Below are 16,566 nucleotides of genomic sequence, written 5' to 3' on the forward strand. Positions count from 1 at the left end.
CAGCACAACTCTCCTCCCAAGCCTTCCTACACACAGCCAGCTCCACAGGATTTATTCCACAAGCCCCTCTGTCATCTCAGAAATCGTGACAGTTCCAACAGTAAAGTATCGCTTGTTACCTATGCCTGTGAGCTGTGTATTCAAGGTATTTACATAATAGTTATGAATGTGGATAAAAAGTACCACATAGATGTTTTCTTTTAATGCGTCTACCATTAAATTCAATTCCTTTATGGTAGATGGCACATTTCTTAGTCATTCAACAAACACTGACTGAGCTTCTAGCACGTGCTACATCCTGGGGTTGCAATGAACAAAACAGACACAAGTCTGTGGTCTCACTAAGCGGGGAAGACAGACACCAACGAGACAAACATGGGCAGCAGTACATTAAGATAATTGCCAAGGGAGAAAAAAGTAGAGCGGGGAAGGGAGACAAGAAGTGATACTGAGAGCAAAGAGGGAAGCAGGCTGGAAACTGAGAAGCCTCAGAAGGCCCCCCGGCACAGGCAAGACCTGAAGCGTCTGAATCCTGCAGCGTCCCTCAGTGCACCGTGTCTGACGGCGGCTGCACTAAGAACACTAGCGGACGCCGTGAGTCACCAACCTATGTGAAAATGCTCATGGCCGATAATGCTAGAATACTGCCTTCTCTGAGGCAGCAGGAAGCGGGCACAGACTGTTCACACCAAAGAAGTGCACACATCACTGACGAAGACGCATATCTCTGGGGGCCACTCAGAAAAGACAAAAAAGAAAACAAAGTCTATTTGCAAAGCAAACCCCAACATAGCCTATTCCTAAAAAAAGATAAATAAATAGCCGGGCGTGGTGGTGCACGCTTGTCATCCCCGCGCTTGGGAGGTGGAGACAGGAGGATCGCGCAGATTCGAAGCCAGCCGCACTGGCTTAAGAGACCCTGTTTTCAAAAATAAAAAGTATAAAATAGGTCTGGGAGTGTAGCCCAGAGGTAGAAGGGCTTTCAGGAACCCCAGTCCCACCAAATAAATAAATAAATAAATAAATAAATAAATAAATAAATAAATATAATAGCATCATATTAGGTTAGGAAACAAAACAAATGAATGTATCTAATAGCATCTACGTTTAAAGAAGACTTAAAAACTGTGAAACAAACTCAATTTAATGACTGATGACGGCCGATTTGCTCGGGCGGGTGGGTAGTGAATGAAATCTGTGTTGTGCAGTGGCGTATTTAGAAGTGTGCATAATTTGTTTCTGCATAAACTAAGTGGGACTGCTGGGCACACAAACAACGGAGACAGAAGCCCGAGCTTCTGGACACCATCCATGCCGTCCTGGGTCCTGGAGAAGAGAAGCCAGGCACCCTTTCCGTCGTACTTTTTCAGACACACAAATCTTATGAACAAATCCTCGCTTCCATTCCTCAGTGTCTGAAAAACTTAAAAAAAAGGTCTCATTTCCATGTAAAATTATTCTCATTTCTGTAAGTATTCCTTTTAAAGAAATTCCAGGCCCCAGTCAATGGTTTCTTTTCTAAGACCAGGTGGGGGCGCAGCAGCGGAGCAGCTCACATCTTGGAAGACACTCAGGTTTCATCACACTGACAAGCAAAGCTGCGCTCCCCAAATTCTCTGTTCTGAAGCCTCCGAGGAGCCTCAGATTCCAGGCAAAGGTGGCCGTCCACATAGAGGCCACCTGTTCTTTAACTGGGCGAGCTCAAACAACTTCTAGAAAGCACCTCCAACCAACCAGAAAACAAGCTGGAGATAAAGGGAATGTATTGAGCTTACTGTCTATTTATTTAAAATTTTGTAAACCATCACAGATAATCTTTTTTTGCCCCTCTGCTTTGAGCAGATTTTTTTTTTTAATAAATGGCAATTCAAAGTTGCAATGCGGTGAGAGGTCCACTTCTGTATCATCAAATTCCTTCTTTCTCTATAAAGACCTTTTCCTAAGTTTCATTTATACTCCTGTGACAGCCCAAGGAGGAGGAGGATGAATATAACTGACACAGACCACAAAATAACCTAGTTTAGTCATAATACAATTAAAGAAAGCCAGCTAGACAGCCAGAGGGTTTAGAGCAACATTTAACAAAATGTGAACCAATTTTGAGTTCAAGAGTTCTATTTCTCTAATTTTTGGTTCTGAAGACTGAAGCCATGGACGTTCTCCCCTTAACTACACTGTCAGCCCTTTCTATTTTCATTCTGAAACACAGTCCCAGTAGTTGCTGAGTCTCACAATAATAATATGCTGCTGAGGATGGCTTCAAACCTGCACCCTCGTCTGTCTCAGCTTCCCCAATACACGGATCACATGTGTGCACCACCATGCCCAGCTAAGTTTTATTTCAAACAAAACCATATATTCCTTCAGTATTTCAAAATAAATCAATAGTTTACCCAGAGAACTCAAAATATACATCTGACGACTTTTACACAGCTTATAAAATAAAAATGTTATTCAGAGAAAATTTACCATTCAAAGGTTCCAGGATGGAAAACTTAGCCGTAGCTTCTGAATTACTACCCAATTCAAATAAAAACTGTTACTTAAAAGAATACACCAGAATTTCTGGGTTTGACTCACAAAGTCACCAAGCTTTGGTTGCCACATACGACCTAACTTTGTGTTTGAAAACATGTAAATCAGAGAAAAAAATTCTCTTAATTATATTTTCATGTCCCCGCCTGTGCCTGTATAAAACACAAAGGAGATTATTTCTTTCAGGTCTGAGGCAACCTGCTTTTTATAAGACACCGGGGAAACCATCTATCAGAAACGTGGTCCTGGGACAGCCGGGTGGCGGGCAGCTTTCTGTGTGCGCAGCTCAAGGGGGCTCCGCCAGTCTTTCGCGGCAGCGGGACAAGTACAGGGAGTGAGCCATCCATCCTCCAGCGCTCCCGGGTCCCTCCTTCAGAAGCTGCCCAGCCCATGCGAACCCACGCTGCACGCTGGGCGGGCTAAATGTTCACTGCTTCTGACTATCTTCTGAACTAAACCGAAACTCTTTATGAAAAGAAACTGCATTTTATACTCTTCTAATCTGTAAAATTTAGGGCACTGCCCCACAGGTCAAAAATGACCAAATATTCTAGAAGGCTCAAGAACTAAGTCAAACAATTATGATTTCCATTTACTAGAATATTGTCTGTCATCTGAAGAATACAGTAAACACAGGAGAGATTTAAACTTTCTGAGAGAGTACTGAAGCACTGTATCCATTTCTCACAGTATCCTCTCCTGACAATCCACAGGTTGGTCCTGCTGTGTCCCTGTTCTTAAGACACTATACATCTTCAAGTTAGCATTCTCATAAGAAGATTCCTGCTGCTGTGGTCAATGAAATTGCAAGTATAAATTTTGTGTGTGTGTGTATGGTAAGGGGGATAGAACCCAGGGGCCTTCTACCTCCAGGCTATGCCCCCAGACCTATGTTATTTTATTTATTTGGAAACAGGGTCTTATTAAGTTGCTGAGAGCTTCAGTAAGCTGCTGAGGCTGGCTTTGATCCAGTGATCCTCCTGTTTTAGCCTTTCAAGTATTAGGACTATAAGCGGGTGCCACCACGCCTGGCACCAAGTATAAATTTAAGTCTGAGAAAGTAACTTGGCTAAAGATTTTATGTAAACTGCATTACCTAATCAGTTCTAAAGCCTTTCCATATAAGAACAGGTGCATCAATTTTGAGACCCCAAATCGCCAACAGCAGAATGGAACGGCTGAACGGGGTCTTGAAAGTTATCAGTGAGGCATGCCACAAGACGGTCACGCAGGTCTGGGGCTGAGAACTTGCAGCCCCAGACCTGCTATCGCTCTGCTGGACAGTCCCAGTGGTCATGTCTTTCCAGAGATTTGTTTCTTGTAAAGAAACTATTGGTCCCAATTGTAAAAAAAAAACAATTGTACCACCTCTTCACCAAACTCTATGAAGATAGCTGACTTAAAATCTTTGACAGCCTCATTGGTTATTGACAGGAATTTTATTCCTATTTGTCTACTGACTGTGGGAAACTGATATGCCCTTGGTGGCACAAAGACCACTTCAGTCCTGAGAAACAGCAAATTCCTAGTCCGTTTAGACACTTTTGCTCTATTCCCAACATGTGGGGGCTTTTTCCCCCTGGAAATCCCACTCTATTTTCTGCATCACACTGAATCAGAGAGGCATTAGGTCTACCAACCCCATTCTCTGCCAAAGACAAAACATGGAACCAAAGAAGTGGAGATTTCTGCCCTTGAATTTTATTCCACAGTTGGTAATAAACATTCCTCAGAAGGTAGGAGAGAAATAAGCCAATCAAAAAGTGCCTAGATTTGAGTTGCCCTGTCAAGTATCACTCAAATCAATTCATTAAGGTTTCTATAACCACTAAGAGTCACTGGGCCTCTCCTATAACTAAACATTACCTAATACTATGTAACCTAAGTTTAGGTTTCAGCTTGTTGGTAAGGTTCTGTGGTACTGAATTAAAAGTTTTGCCAAACCGCAATTACAGAACATCTTCAACTTTTCAACCTTTTTAACCAAAAAATAAACTAGTTAGTAATGGAAAAGATAGGCTAATTTCCATATGTGAATCTTGAATATTTTAGGAACAGACAAAAAAAAAAAAAGAAAAAAAAGGAATACTTTAAAAGTAGACCCAAATTAAAATAAGGAAATAATTTTTGGCTTTGACTTAAGAAGCTATGCTAACTTTCTGTAAAAAAAAAAAAAAAAAAAGAAAGAAAAAGAAAAAGAAAAAATCCAAGCAATTGCAAAAGGAAGACTTCTACACAGAACTAAAATTGGTAAATGCAGCACAGAGCCTACAACTTGAGAAAACATAATGTTATTACCTTTTTGGCACTTTCAGGACCTGATTCATCAAAGCGAAATCTGACAATTCTGAAATCTTTGCAGTAAATAATTAACTCTGTTGGATTAAATTTCAGTTTCTGGTTGGGGCCTAGGATTTTCTGCTTCCTCTTGTGGTCATTTACTAAAGAAGAAAGAAAGAAAATATGGAAAAGTTTGTTGTTGTTATTCACTCTTCCACACATTAACAAACCTTTCATGAAAATCATCAGACGTTAGGTAGCTTTCACTTGCATACCGCTCTTCTGGAACCTTCACATCTGTCTATAATCCCCAGAATTCCGAGGGATGGATTTTTGTTGTTGTTGTTGGTGGTGGTGGTACTGGGGGTGGAATCCAGGGGCTTTCTACCTCCGGGCTATACTCCCAAACCTATTTTACATTTTTTATTTGGAAACAGGGTCTCACTAGGTTGCTGAGAGCCTCACTAACTAGCTGAGGCTGGCTTCGATCCTGTGCGATCCTCCTGTCTCAGCCTCCCAAGAGCTGGGATTACAAGCGTGCGCCACCACGCCTGGCTTCCAAATCTCCATTTTAAAATGATTTCTTGGCCTCTTTCTCTTTCACTTAATATTTTTGGGACCCACGGAATACTTCCAGAGTGGAATAAATTTTTAGCGACTTTTTTTTGGCATGAGGTCTTCTATGCTGCCCGGCTAGCCCCCTAACTCCTAGGTTCAAGTGGCCCTCCTGAGTGGCTGGGGCAGCAGGCGCTGTACTATTATGCCCCGCTTCAACTTTCTGAGGGGATACATGTAAGCCAGGACGTACCTGTGACAATCTGCTCAATGCATGTTAATGGGACGTCATGTTCTCCAAGAAGGAGGTTTCTGTAACGGAATTTCTGAAATAAAAAGTTTTGTTCATGTTTAATTTTTTTCTGAATAACTTCACACTGATAATACAAACCTTACTATTATATATGATGAGAAACTACTAACTTTAAAAAGCACAAAAAGCTTTTGCCTATGTAGGTAGGACCATTCCAAAGGATATACTCTTTGAAGACACACTTCTGTAGTTAAGCAGGGGTAGAGAGAAGGAAATGTATGCTGTATTCACGTTCTCCCCCCTCTCTCCCCACACTAATTTTAAAAATGAAAATTAAGTTAAATTGTGTGCCACAATAATACTGTAATATCCAAAAGATGTAGTATGATCAATCATTTAATAAATAAGTATTTGTATGTCTGGTTCTAGATAAACTGCCAATAAAATAATAAAGAAATATAGGCTCCTAGGTCATCACATTTTTGCAATGGAGACTGTAGAGAAGAGATTATTATATTTTTAGAAAAGAAAGCCTACTAGAAACACAACTCTTTTTTTTTTTTGGTGGTACTGGGGTAGAACCCAGAGGCTTTCTACCTCCGGGCTATACTCCCAGACCTATTTTTATATTTTATTTGGAAACAGGGTCTTACTAAGTTGCCGAGAGCCTCACTCAGTAGCTGAGGCTGGCTTCAAACATGCATGATCCTCCTGTCTCAGCCTCCCAAGTGCGGGGATTACAAGCGTGCGCCACCACGCCCGGATGAAACACAACTCTTTATTTTGAACTTTAATAGGATATATTCCCGACACCACATTAATCACATACTGATAACCTAGTTTAATTTCTCATACCTGGGGTTTATATGACAATATGTTTTGCTTAGAGTTGAAACCCTTGACACAGTTAAATAGTGTACAAATAAAGCATACTTGTAATGGCATCGGGTCGTCCGTAATGAAGGAGATTTTGAAGTTACTGCAGATCAGCTTCCCCCACAGATCGTACTGACTCGTGTCCGTTGCAATGCATTTTCTCACAAAGTTAACTTCATTTACAACAATCTCTCCTTAAAGAAAAATCACAAAGTGAGTTAATATTCCACCGCCAAATGCCAGCAGACCTGTGTGAGCTAGGAGGAGGGAGGACAGGTGCTGGGCACGCCCAGGGCAGCAGCCTCCCGCCAGGACAGCAGGAGGCAGCGCTCTCCGCGTGTGGCGGACGCTCTGGGCTCTGCGCTGCCCCACATCTGGATCCGCTCCCTGCTACTCCAGCACTTGTCGTTGTGTTAGAGGCATTCTGAAATCAGCTGCACCCTCTCCTGCAGGATATGACTTCACAGAATAGTGATGGTTTATTAACATGTGATGACATCTCTTTAGACTTATCTTTGATCCTTTTTGTAAGATATGAGAAACAGTATTTAGCTTTATTTATGTAAAAATATATTCCATAAAACCTGATCAAGTTTCCTCTACAATTAAATTATAACTTTGTAAGCAATAAAACCTTAACATATGGTTTACGTTAAAAGACCAAAACAACAGTTATAATATGATTTCAAAAAGAATAATTTTATATAATTTATTTAAAGCCTGGTCATCATTAAACCTTCATTTCAAGATCTAAAACTCAATTAGACCCAGAATCATTTTTAAGCCACCAGTCTCCATGCTCAATGATTAAAAAAAAAGTTAGGGTACTGATCTGCTCTGCCCATTTTTACCATTAAAAACCTTTAACAGTGAGGCACAGAAGCCGTTGCTGACAATCCCCAAATACATACCAATTCATGAACCATGAAACATCTCAAAACAGTCCTTTAACAAAAATTTTAATAAATGTGAGTTACAAGAATAACTTTTATTCAAAGTCCTTAGAAATTCCCAAGTCTAACACTTAAAGATTAAATTCAAATACGTTCATGTCAAATGTCTGGTTCAGGTGCTTGAGGAAATTTCCCTCTGAACACAGGCTCACGGCCCCATAGGCCGCGGCCTCAGCTGCCTCACCGCTCCAAGCACCTTCTAAGAATCCCGCATACACATCACTGCTGTATCCATGGGGTCGCTGTGGAACACGATTCCATTTCTTGGAATATTCTTTCTTTTAGCTTAATTGCCATGTTAAGAAAGCCTTAAAAATATCTTCCTGCCTAGAGTAAATACCGTCTTTGTAGCATCATATGCTTGTGACTATAGCACTCATCACAACTAGGATTTCATATACATATATTTAATGTCTACCTCACGTTCATGATTAATGCCTCAGAGGGAGTAGAAAAATGGAATAATTCTTATTTGATACCGACGTTTTCGTTTTAGTGAATAGAACAGTAGAGTACATGGAAGGTACTTGTTAAAAGTAAATGTTGAAGCCGGGCGTGGTGGTGCATGCTGGTAATCCCAGCATTCGGGAGGCTGAGACAGGAGGATCGCAGTTCGCGGACAGCCTCAGCTATTTAGTGAGGCCCTTTGCAACTCACTGAGACCCTATTTCAAAATAAAGAATAAAAAATTGGGATGGGGTATAGCTTGGAAGTCGACTGCCCCTGGAATCCATCGCCAGTACCTCAAAAAAAAAAAAAAAAGTGTTGAATAAATTAATAAAATCACTACAGTACCTCTGGTTTATCACAAAGTTACCCCAAACAGAATAGAAATCAGTAATCCAATATGGCCAAATGAGCAGGAAGTTAAAGACTGTTCAAGTAGAAGTACATGTAGGAAAAAAGCACACACAGAGCGACCTCGGCTCGCCTACACGTGCACAGAGCAGTGGGAGGCTCTCGCAATGGGAGCTTCTCAAAACTGTCCTAATTCTTCCAACTAGAAAGTCCAGCACCACCATGCCAGCTGATTCATAGACACTTCTTATGTATGTTAGACTCTTAAGTACATAAACGTTTCAGGAGTCATAGCACACCACCAGCTTTCAGGTTGGAGAAGAGGTGCAGAGGTGGTAAGAGCAGGGCTGCAGGGATCACGGCAGGCCCTTGCGGCCGCACCACTTCACTGCCAGGCACACAGTCACCACAGCACAGCTCGAGGCAGCTGGTCCTCGTACTGATGCACATGTGAAATGTCAAGCTCAGGAGGCAGTGTTGTCTGCTCACACAACAGCTATCTGCTTATAACTTACAAAGTAGGAATAAGAGCTGCCGTAAGCTACTGCCATGTACTATCTGCCAGCTAGGGAAGAAAGAGAAGACACAAAGCAATCGCTTCCTGCATTTTAAATCAGGTCAGGTGTGGTGGTACACACCTGTAATCCCAGTACTTGGAGGGCTGAGACAGGAGAAGCACAAATCCAAGGCCAGACTCAGTAATTTAGTGAGACTCTCAGCAACCTAGTGTGATCCTGTTTTAAAATAAAAAGGGCTGAGAGTGTAGCTCAGAAGTAGAATAAATAAATAAGGGAGGAAGAAATCATAAAATGAAATGCATGATAAAACCTTTAAGATTCCAGGGGAGTAGAGTTTTCATGGAGACTGTTCTGCTCTTTTTCTATGGTGCAGGGGCGTGCTAGGGACAGCTGGCCCTGGCTCCTGAGCCCCCACTGGGCTCATCTCTTGTGCGCCCTGCTCAGTACCACCTGTCACAGTGGACCTGTTCACACTGCCAAGCGCCTCCCAACACACCCCTGGGAAGCCACAGAGAGGCCTCACGGAAGGTACAGGAAGCAGGAAATCGGCTTGTATCTTGTGCCTTGCTTACCTGTGGAGGTAAGCAAAAAGCATCCCAGAAAAACTGTCTAGATGAGAGCCAAGAGTTTCTACCATGGCCTGAGAAGAAATCAGAAAAGTTTGTTTTCTCAAGACCCTTCCATCAATAAAGAAAACTGGGGTGGGGAGGGGGAGAATAGATCTCCAAAGGAATAGCAACCTGAAGACTAAAAATAAAAAAATCACGTCATATCACCTTTCACAACATTTACAACAACTTAAAAGTCAATCCACATTTAATAAGTACAAATACAAATTTCCCATAAATTTTAGTTTGGAAAATAGCTTAAGACAAGGCACACAGTACACAGTGGATGTGTACAGGCCTAAAGCATGATTTAAGGCATGGCTTGAAACAGGATGACCAATGACTCCAGTCTGCCTGGGACAGAAGGGCTTCACTAGATGTGGGCTTTTCAGCTCTAAGACAGAATGGGTCCAGGCACACTGGGACAAGTCAGCCATCTTAGCGTTAGAAAAACTCAGGAATTAAAGTGGCCTGTAAGATATTACAGTGAGCTGAGCTGACATGGAGGACGAAGCGTGGGGTTCTGTCCGGGTACTGACAGTCTGATTCCGCTGGTCACACACAATCCCAAAAAGCATATCAGGTGCCACATCCAGAAAGGCTGCCCAGTGGGGCGGGAGGAAGGCACAGTGCGGGCTGAGCCCAGGATGAAACCTTGAAGGGAGAGAGGAGGAGGGTGAGAGGGTGGTAGAGGATGCGTGCCCCCAGTAGCAGAGGCCTAAATAGGGACAGGCATGGTGAGGGGCTGGGGCCAGGCTGAGAGAAGCTGGCATCAGAATCAGGAATCAAGGCACGAGGTACAGTGCTGGCAAATGGCAGAGTCAAGGCACGTGAACTTTCCCCGCCGAGGAGCGAGTGATCTGAGGCGCACCAGCCGGGTAGCCTGGGGTGGAGGCGGCGTGAGTGAGGCGGGCTCTGCGGGGCGGAGTGCTCTCACACCTCAAGGAGCTTCAGGTAGGAGAAGACCTAATGCTGAGATGATCCAGTCAGCTACGTTGTGTGTGAGTTCAAATACCACACAAGTCAGCCTACAATGGTCTTCAAAGCCTATCCTCAGCATCACAGAAGACAACCAAAAGGCAGTCTTTCTGTCTTCAAGGGATTCGCAAGCCACCTGAGGAAATAAGACTTATGGTAAGGCAGAAGCAAGAACCGTATGTAAACGTGCAAACCACGACATAGTGAAAAGTAAACAAGACATCTCTGCAACAGTGGCTGTGTTCAAGCCCAGATGGTCCGGGCCTTCTGATCTAATGACAGAGGACCGACAATCAGCACATTCATTATCGAGCTAACATTTCATCTCCGCAGTGGAAGCGCTCTTAGCACTAGAAAAGGGAAGGGAGGAAACTGAGCGGGCACAGCCTGGGAGCAGGGCCGGGCTCAGCGGGCGCTCACCTCTCTGGCTTCGCTGGCCTCCCTCAGCTCTCAGAGCTGAGTGCCCTCTCCTGAAGCGCTGCCCCACGGAGCTGCACCTGCGTAGGGCAGGCCTTCTGTTCAGCATTTCACCCTCTGCCAGGCAGCAGGCAATGAGCCCGCGACACCTGCCGAGCAGGGGCACTCATGCCATTGGGTACAACATGCCAGCTCCTCTCCCTCCCACCCCGAAGACCCCAAAGACCAGCCCCAGGGTGAGAAGAGAGCAAAGTCCCACCTGCTCCCACGCCTGGCCCCTGCCAGCCTCGGCTCGGGAGCCCCCCGCCACTGGACGGCCCATGCTCTGACCTCATCTGAGAATGTGCCAGGCTATCGCCCAGCCTCCCAACAGTCCCAAGCGTGGACCTGTGGCCTACATCGCCAGTGCAGTCAGGGCCGTGCAGCCTGGGGCTGCGGCTCAGCCCTCTGCTCCTGCTGGCTGCGTGACCCTCAGCAAACCTCAGGTTTCTCATCTGTCAAAGGAAGCGGCACCTTCCCTAACAGGGTGTTGGGAGGAATTGTTGGCCTGTAACCTACACCTGTTAAGGAATAAGATCCATTAGCCCACTCCCCAAGACCTGGCATTTCAGCCCAGAGGGTCCAAACATGCCTAGGATGCGCTCAGCAAAATGACAGCCCATGGCTTTGTGTCTGCCGGACCTCAAGTACAGCGACAGGAGCGGCATGACGCCACCCTCAGCTCCTCAGCCTCCTGCCCTCTACAGGGCAGGCTTTCACCCAGCCAGAATGGTACTACACGCACAGTGGTGAGATTGGGGTGGGGAGCACAGAGCCCAGGAATCAAAGAACAGAACAGACCAGTCTGGGCAACACAATGAGGCCCTGACTGGAATCTGGGAAGCGCTGATCCAGGTCCCCATCTTCTACCTTGTCCACAGGCTGCTTGGAGCTGCGTGGGGGCCCTGCGGTGATCCAGGCACACCCCTCCAGCACCTGCCCCTCCTGTGCCGAGCCTGGCAGCTGGGAGGTGTTCACAGGCTCACCGAGCCAGTCCACCAGCCCAGCAGCTATAACAAGAGATGTGAGCATAGCCTAACATCACATGTACTAGCGTGTGTGTGTGTGTGTGTGTGTGTGTGTGTGTGCGCGCGCGCACGCGTGCGTGTTTCCTGGGAATTGAACCCAGGAGTATTCTAAAACTGACCTATACTCCCAGCCCTTTTACTTTGAGACAGGGTCTAGGTTTATAGTCTGGTCTCAAACTTGCAGTCCTCCTGTCTCAGCTTCTCAAGTACTGGGATTATAGAGGTGGGCCATTATGCCTGGCTTATATTACACCATGCTCTTGATACATACTTGCTGGAACATAAACACATACCCATACACATGCATACATTCACTTTAAAATTCATATTCTAGCTGGGCGTGGTGGTGCACACTTGTAATCCCCACGCTTGGGAGGCAGAGACAGGAGGATGGCGCAGGTTCGAAGCCAGCCACGCGCGCTGGCTTAGGAGACCCTGTTTCAAGTAAAAATAGGTCTGGGAGCGTAGCCCGGAGGTAGAAGGGCTTCCAGGAACCCCAGTACCACCAAAATAAATAAATAAATAAATAAATAAATAAATAAATAAATAAAATTCATATTCTACTTTCTAAAAACAGTGAAGTGATTTTACTTGTATATGATACGATCATCATAAGAGATTCATGTAATGATGGGACGATGAAGGAAAATCCTATGAAAGGAAGAACTCCTTTGACAGAGCACTTTATTTCAATTACAGGCGTGGCTGCAATTCTCTTGAGATGTTTGGTATGAAATGAAAGTCCTTCTCCTTACTCCTAAATCCAGGTGTTGGCCTGTCTGTGTGTGTGCATGGCTTAGGTAACAACCGAAGCAGGTGGTCTGAGGTCAGTCAGGTATACACTCAGTAAGTATCTCAGAGCTTACCGCGTTTCAGGCACTACGCTAGACATCAGGACCACTCGTTGAATGAGGTATATCTCCATCTCAAGGAGTTGCATGAATCGGGAAAGCCACAATCTAAATTAAATCACTAGTCATTTTCTTCAATTTTCCTTACTTAATAAAAGATGAGGGCCATCTTAAATTTAGCCTTGTTAAGTTCCAACAGGGCTCACAGTGATTGACTGCACACAAATAAACAATTGATTTTGTGTTCTAATTTTCATCCGCTTATTAAATTAAGAGTTCAAACTTCGGGCAACTGAAGTAGGATATCCTTGGACCCAAGGCATTGTGCCAAAACACAGCGTGCAATACTATATCTCTGAACAATTGCTTCTTGTTCTGTGTGCCTGGGTAAAGCCACAGGTGACTTGGCCAAGTTTTCTCCTGATTTCTGACTGCAACAAAGGCCAGAACTACACTGTTCAATCCCTCCTAGGGAAAGCCCTCTCACAGCCTAGGCCCTGACAGCGTTCCCCTCTTTTGGTGGTGCTGGCATTGAATCCAGAGTCTTGCATGTGCTAAGCACACATTCTCCACTGAGCTACTTTCCCAGCCACTTCAGTCTAGGTCTTTAGACCACCAATATTTCATTTACTTTTTTGGGGGGAGGGGTACTGGGGTTCCTGGAAGCCCTTCTACCTCCGGGCTATACTCCCAGACACCTTTTTTTTTATATTTTTATTTGGAAACAGGGTCTCTTAAGCCAGCACAGCTGGCTTTGAACCTGCACGATCCTCCTGTCTCTGCCTCCCAAGCACAGGGATTACAAGCGTGCGCCACCACGCCCTGCTCATTTACTTCTACTTGTCTTCATGGGTGGAATAGTAGGCTACAGGTCAAAAAACAGGCAACAGAGGTTCTAGTGGTAGTCACAGATGAGACATGACAGGCGAAGCGGGAAAGAGAGCACGAGAGGACAGTCAGACAGAACACAACCCAGAGGACAGGATGGTATGGGAAGGCCGGGATGCGAAGCTGAGACTAGTCCAGGTGTAGGGAGACGCACTATAATTCAGGATGGCTCAGTGGCATCAAAGCTATCACATAGTCATGTACAGACTGTAACATGAGGTTCAATGCCAGAAACATTGACACAGGTCAAAGGTCCTTAGAGCAACTCAAAGAGGATAGAGATTTGGCTGATGTTTCTAGAACACCTAAATCACTTGTAGTCAGCAACTGGGGAAATTCTGACTTTTAGGTGAAAGGTAAGTTTTCAGTAATTTTAAAAACAGATAATCAATGAAAAGATTGTTCAAGCTTATCGATGTGTAGTAATTACTGATATTTCACAAGCACACCTTAAATTTAAAAGCTAGTTGAAAAACATCAAGCACTAGTGTCGGTAGTTGCAACTGCATCGCTTATTCATGTCAGAGTATCGAATCCAGGAGGAGGAAATTAGAGCCCTGTCCAAAGTCAGGGAAGCCGAAGTTCAGTGGCTGGCAGGCATTCGTTTGAGATGAACACTGTTCCATTGCTACCTTCTGAGAGCCTGGAGTGACCAAGACCAAAACAGAGCACACAAATGGGGAGCCGAGCCGGGTCACTCAGTAACCGCACTGTTCGCGGAAGAAAGCGCGAAGGATTAATCAGTACACACTGCTTGCATGAAGAGAGCTGCCGAATGAAGGGAGAATATTTATAACTAACTCTCACCATAGTTTAAAAAACTTAAGAGTTCGCATCTGCCATATGGAACCCAAGACTGATGTTTTTAATATGCTCCTACTTCATATTTAAAATGTTTAAGTTTTCATACTCATTTGATGACAACAAAGTTCTAATTATTTCCCTAAATTTGGCTTTTAAGTAATGACTAAGATTTTAAAATATTAATAGCCACATAAACGGGTATTGGATTATATCCAAGCTTAAAACAGGTTTTCCTAAGTATCTGGCTACTTCTCCCAATCGTATTAAATAACTGACTTTTCCTAATTATTATATAATCATCACACAATTCAAAATACTAACCAGGTAATATTTTCGTGTACTCTAAAACGAAATGTCTGTCTATCCCCATTCCCTCTTTATCTCTAAGGTTCTAAAAGTATTATTTTATTTTGTGTGTATGTGACTGGGGATTCAACCCGAGGTTGAATCCTCCAAGCTACACCCTCAGCCATATTTTATTTTTTATTTTGAAACAGCAATACCAAGTTGCTGAGGCTGGCCTTGAATATGAGGTCCTCCAGTCTCTGCCTCCCAAACTAGGATTATAGGGATGCCCTGCTTAAATTTTGTTTGAAATAGTGATTCTCAACCTGGAAAAGATTTTGTTCCTCAAAAAATTGCGCGCGTTTTCTCCCCCCCCCCTCACACACACACACACACACACACACACACACACACACACACACCAGATGTGGCAATGTCTGGACACGTTTTGGTTGTGGCAACTAGGTTGAAACTAGGTGGCAGGGGCTAAGGGTACTACAAACATCTAGTAGTGACAGGGGCCAGGGATGCTGGTAAACTCCGCACAGCCCCTTCTTTACAACAGAGAATTGTCCAACTCCAAATGTCAACAATGTCTGTTCAAACGCAAACAGGCAAATTTGCAAATACAGCTGACAACTTCAAAAAATCATTGCTAAGCAAGTAACACTAGGCTCACTGAGCCTTGTCATTATTACAGAGACACAGGCGGAATAAAAGTTTCTTTTCAAACTACCAAACCACATTAAAATGATTTGACTATTAATGATGAACGCATTACGCCGCTGACAGATCTGAAAGGCAGAAAGTACTTTCCCTACCCCAGCAATTAAAAGATGTACTTTCTTTCCAAAGAACGCTTCGGAATACAAAAGAAAGCGAGGCGGCGACACTGACAGCTTCGCGGGCTCTACACGTCGCGCACGCCGATTGCCCTTCGCCAGCTCTCGGCTGGACTTGTGGTGGGGAAAGCTCGGCCCGCAGGGCAGGGGAGCGCGCGGGCCGGGCCCTGGACGCTCACCGGGCAGGAGGACCGGCTCCAGCTTCTTAATCTTCGGTTCCGAGCTGGTCTTACCCTCAGCCTGAAAAGCATTCGCAAAGTAAGTCTTGACACCTCCACGCCGTCCCCGGAGCCCACCCGGCGGGCCCCTCGGGGCCGCGCCCGGCCTCCCGCCGTCCCCCCGGCCTCCCCCCGGCCCACCTGGGGCGGCGGCAGCAGGTAGGACCTGAAGGTGGGTCTGGGCGGCTTGAGGGAGAACATGGCCGGCCGCGGCCTGGCGCTGGAGCTCCGCGCGGCCGCCCAGGCCCAGTCTGCGGCCCGCCCGGCCCGGCCGACTGACGGGCGGCGACGGGGAGGAGCGGGGGCCGGGCCGGACAGCGCCGCCCATCCCCGGAAGGGCCCGAGCGCGAGCGCGCGCCGCCGACGCGGGCCCTCAGCGCGGGCGCGGCCCGGCCGCCATCTTGGGGCGCGCGCACGGCGGCCCGCGGGGTCGTAGTGGCCTCGGGAGCGCGCACGGCGGCCCTGGGGGCGCGCGGATGGAGGGGCGGGGACAGCGGCCTCGGGAGCGCGCGCGGCGGCCCGCGGGATCGCAGTGGCCTCGGGAGCGCGCACGCACAGCGGCCCGCGGGATCGCGGTGGCCTCGGGAGCGCGCACGGCGGCCCCGGGGGCGCGCGGACGGAGGGGCGGTGACAGCGGCCTCGGGAGCGCGCGGCCGCCGGCGGAGTCCCGGCCCTCGGTGCGCTCGCGCCCGTCAGCTGGCCGGGAAGACGGGAAGACCGTTCTTTTCGAGGTCCTGGGCCCCGGGCGAGGGCGGGAAGGAAGGGGAGCCTTGCCCTCAGACTCTGTCTCAAGACTCGGCTGGGAGCCGCGCGCACACCCCCAGGCCCGCACACTCCAGG

General features: G+C 46.1%; 1 protein-coding gene across 1 annotated transcript in view; it reads right to left on the reverse strand.

The window, feature by feature from the left end:
* Nucleotides 1-15,927, reverse strand: part of MTMR10 (myotubularin related protein 10) — a gene marked incomplete at both ends in the record, with an annotated part of 38,718 nt that extends 22,791 nt beyond the window's left edge. Inside the window, 5 exons of the mRNA XM_080690820.1 lie at nucleotides 4,834-4,976; nucleotides 5,624-5,696; nucleotides 6,557-6,693; nucleotides 15,688-15,748; nucleotides 15,868-15,927. Of these exons, the coding sequence (XP_080546946.1) occupies nucleotides 4,834-4,976; nucleotides 5,624-5,696; nucleotides 6,557-6,693; nucleotides 15,688-15,748; nucleotides 15,868-15,927 (474 nt within the window). The remainder of the gene's footprint in view (nucleotides 1-4,833; nucleotides 4,977-5,623; nucleotides 5,697-6,556; nucleotides 6,694-15,687; nucleotides 15,749-15,867) is intronic.
* Between the last annotated feature and the right edge of the window lie 639 nt (nucleotides 15,928-16,566).

Source organism: Muscardinus avellanarius, assembly GCF_963383645.1.
Source record: "Muscardinus avellanarius genome assembly, chromosome: 3".
NCBI lineage: Eukaryota > Metazoa > Chordata > Mammalia > Rodentia > Gliridae > Muscardinus > Muscardinus avellanarius.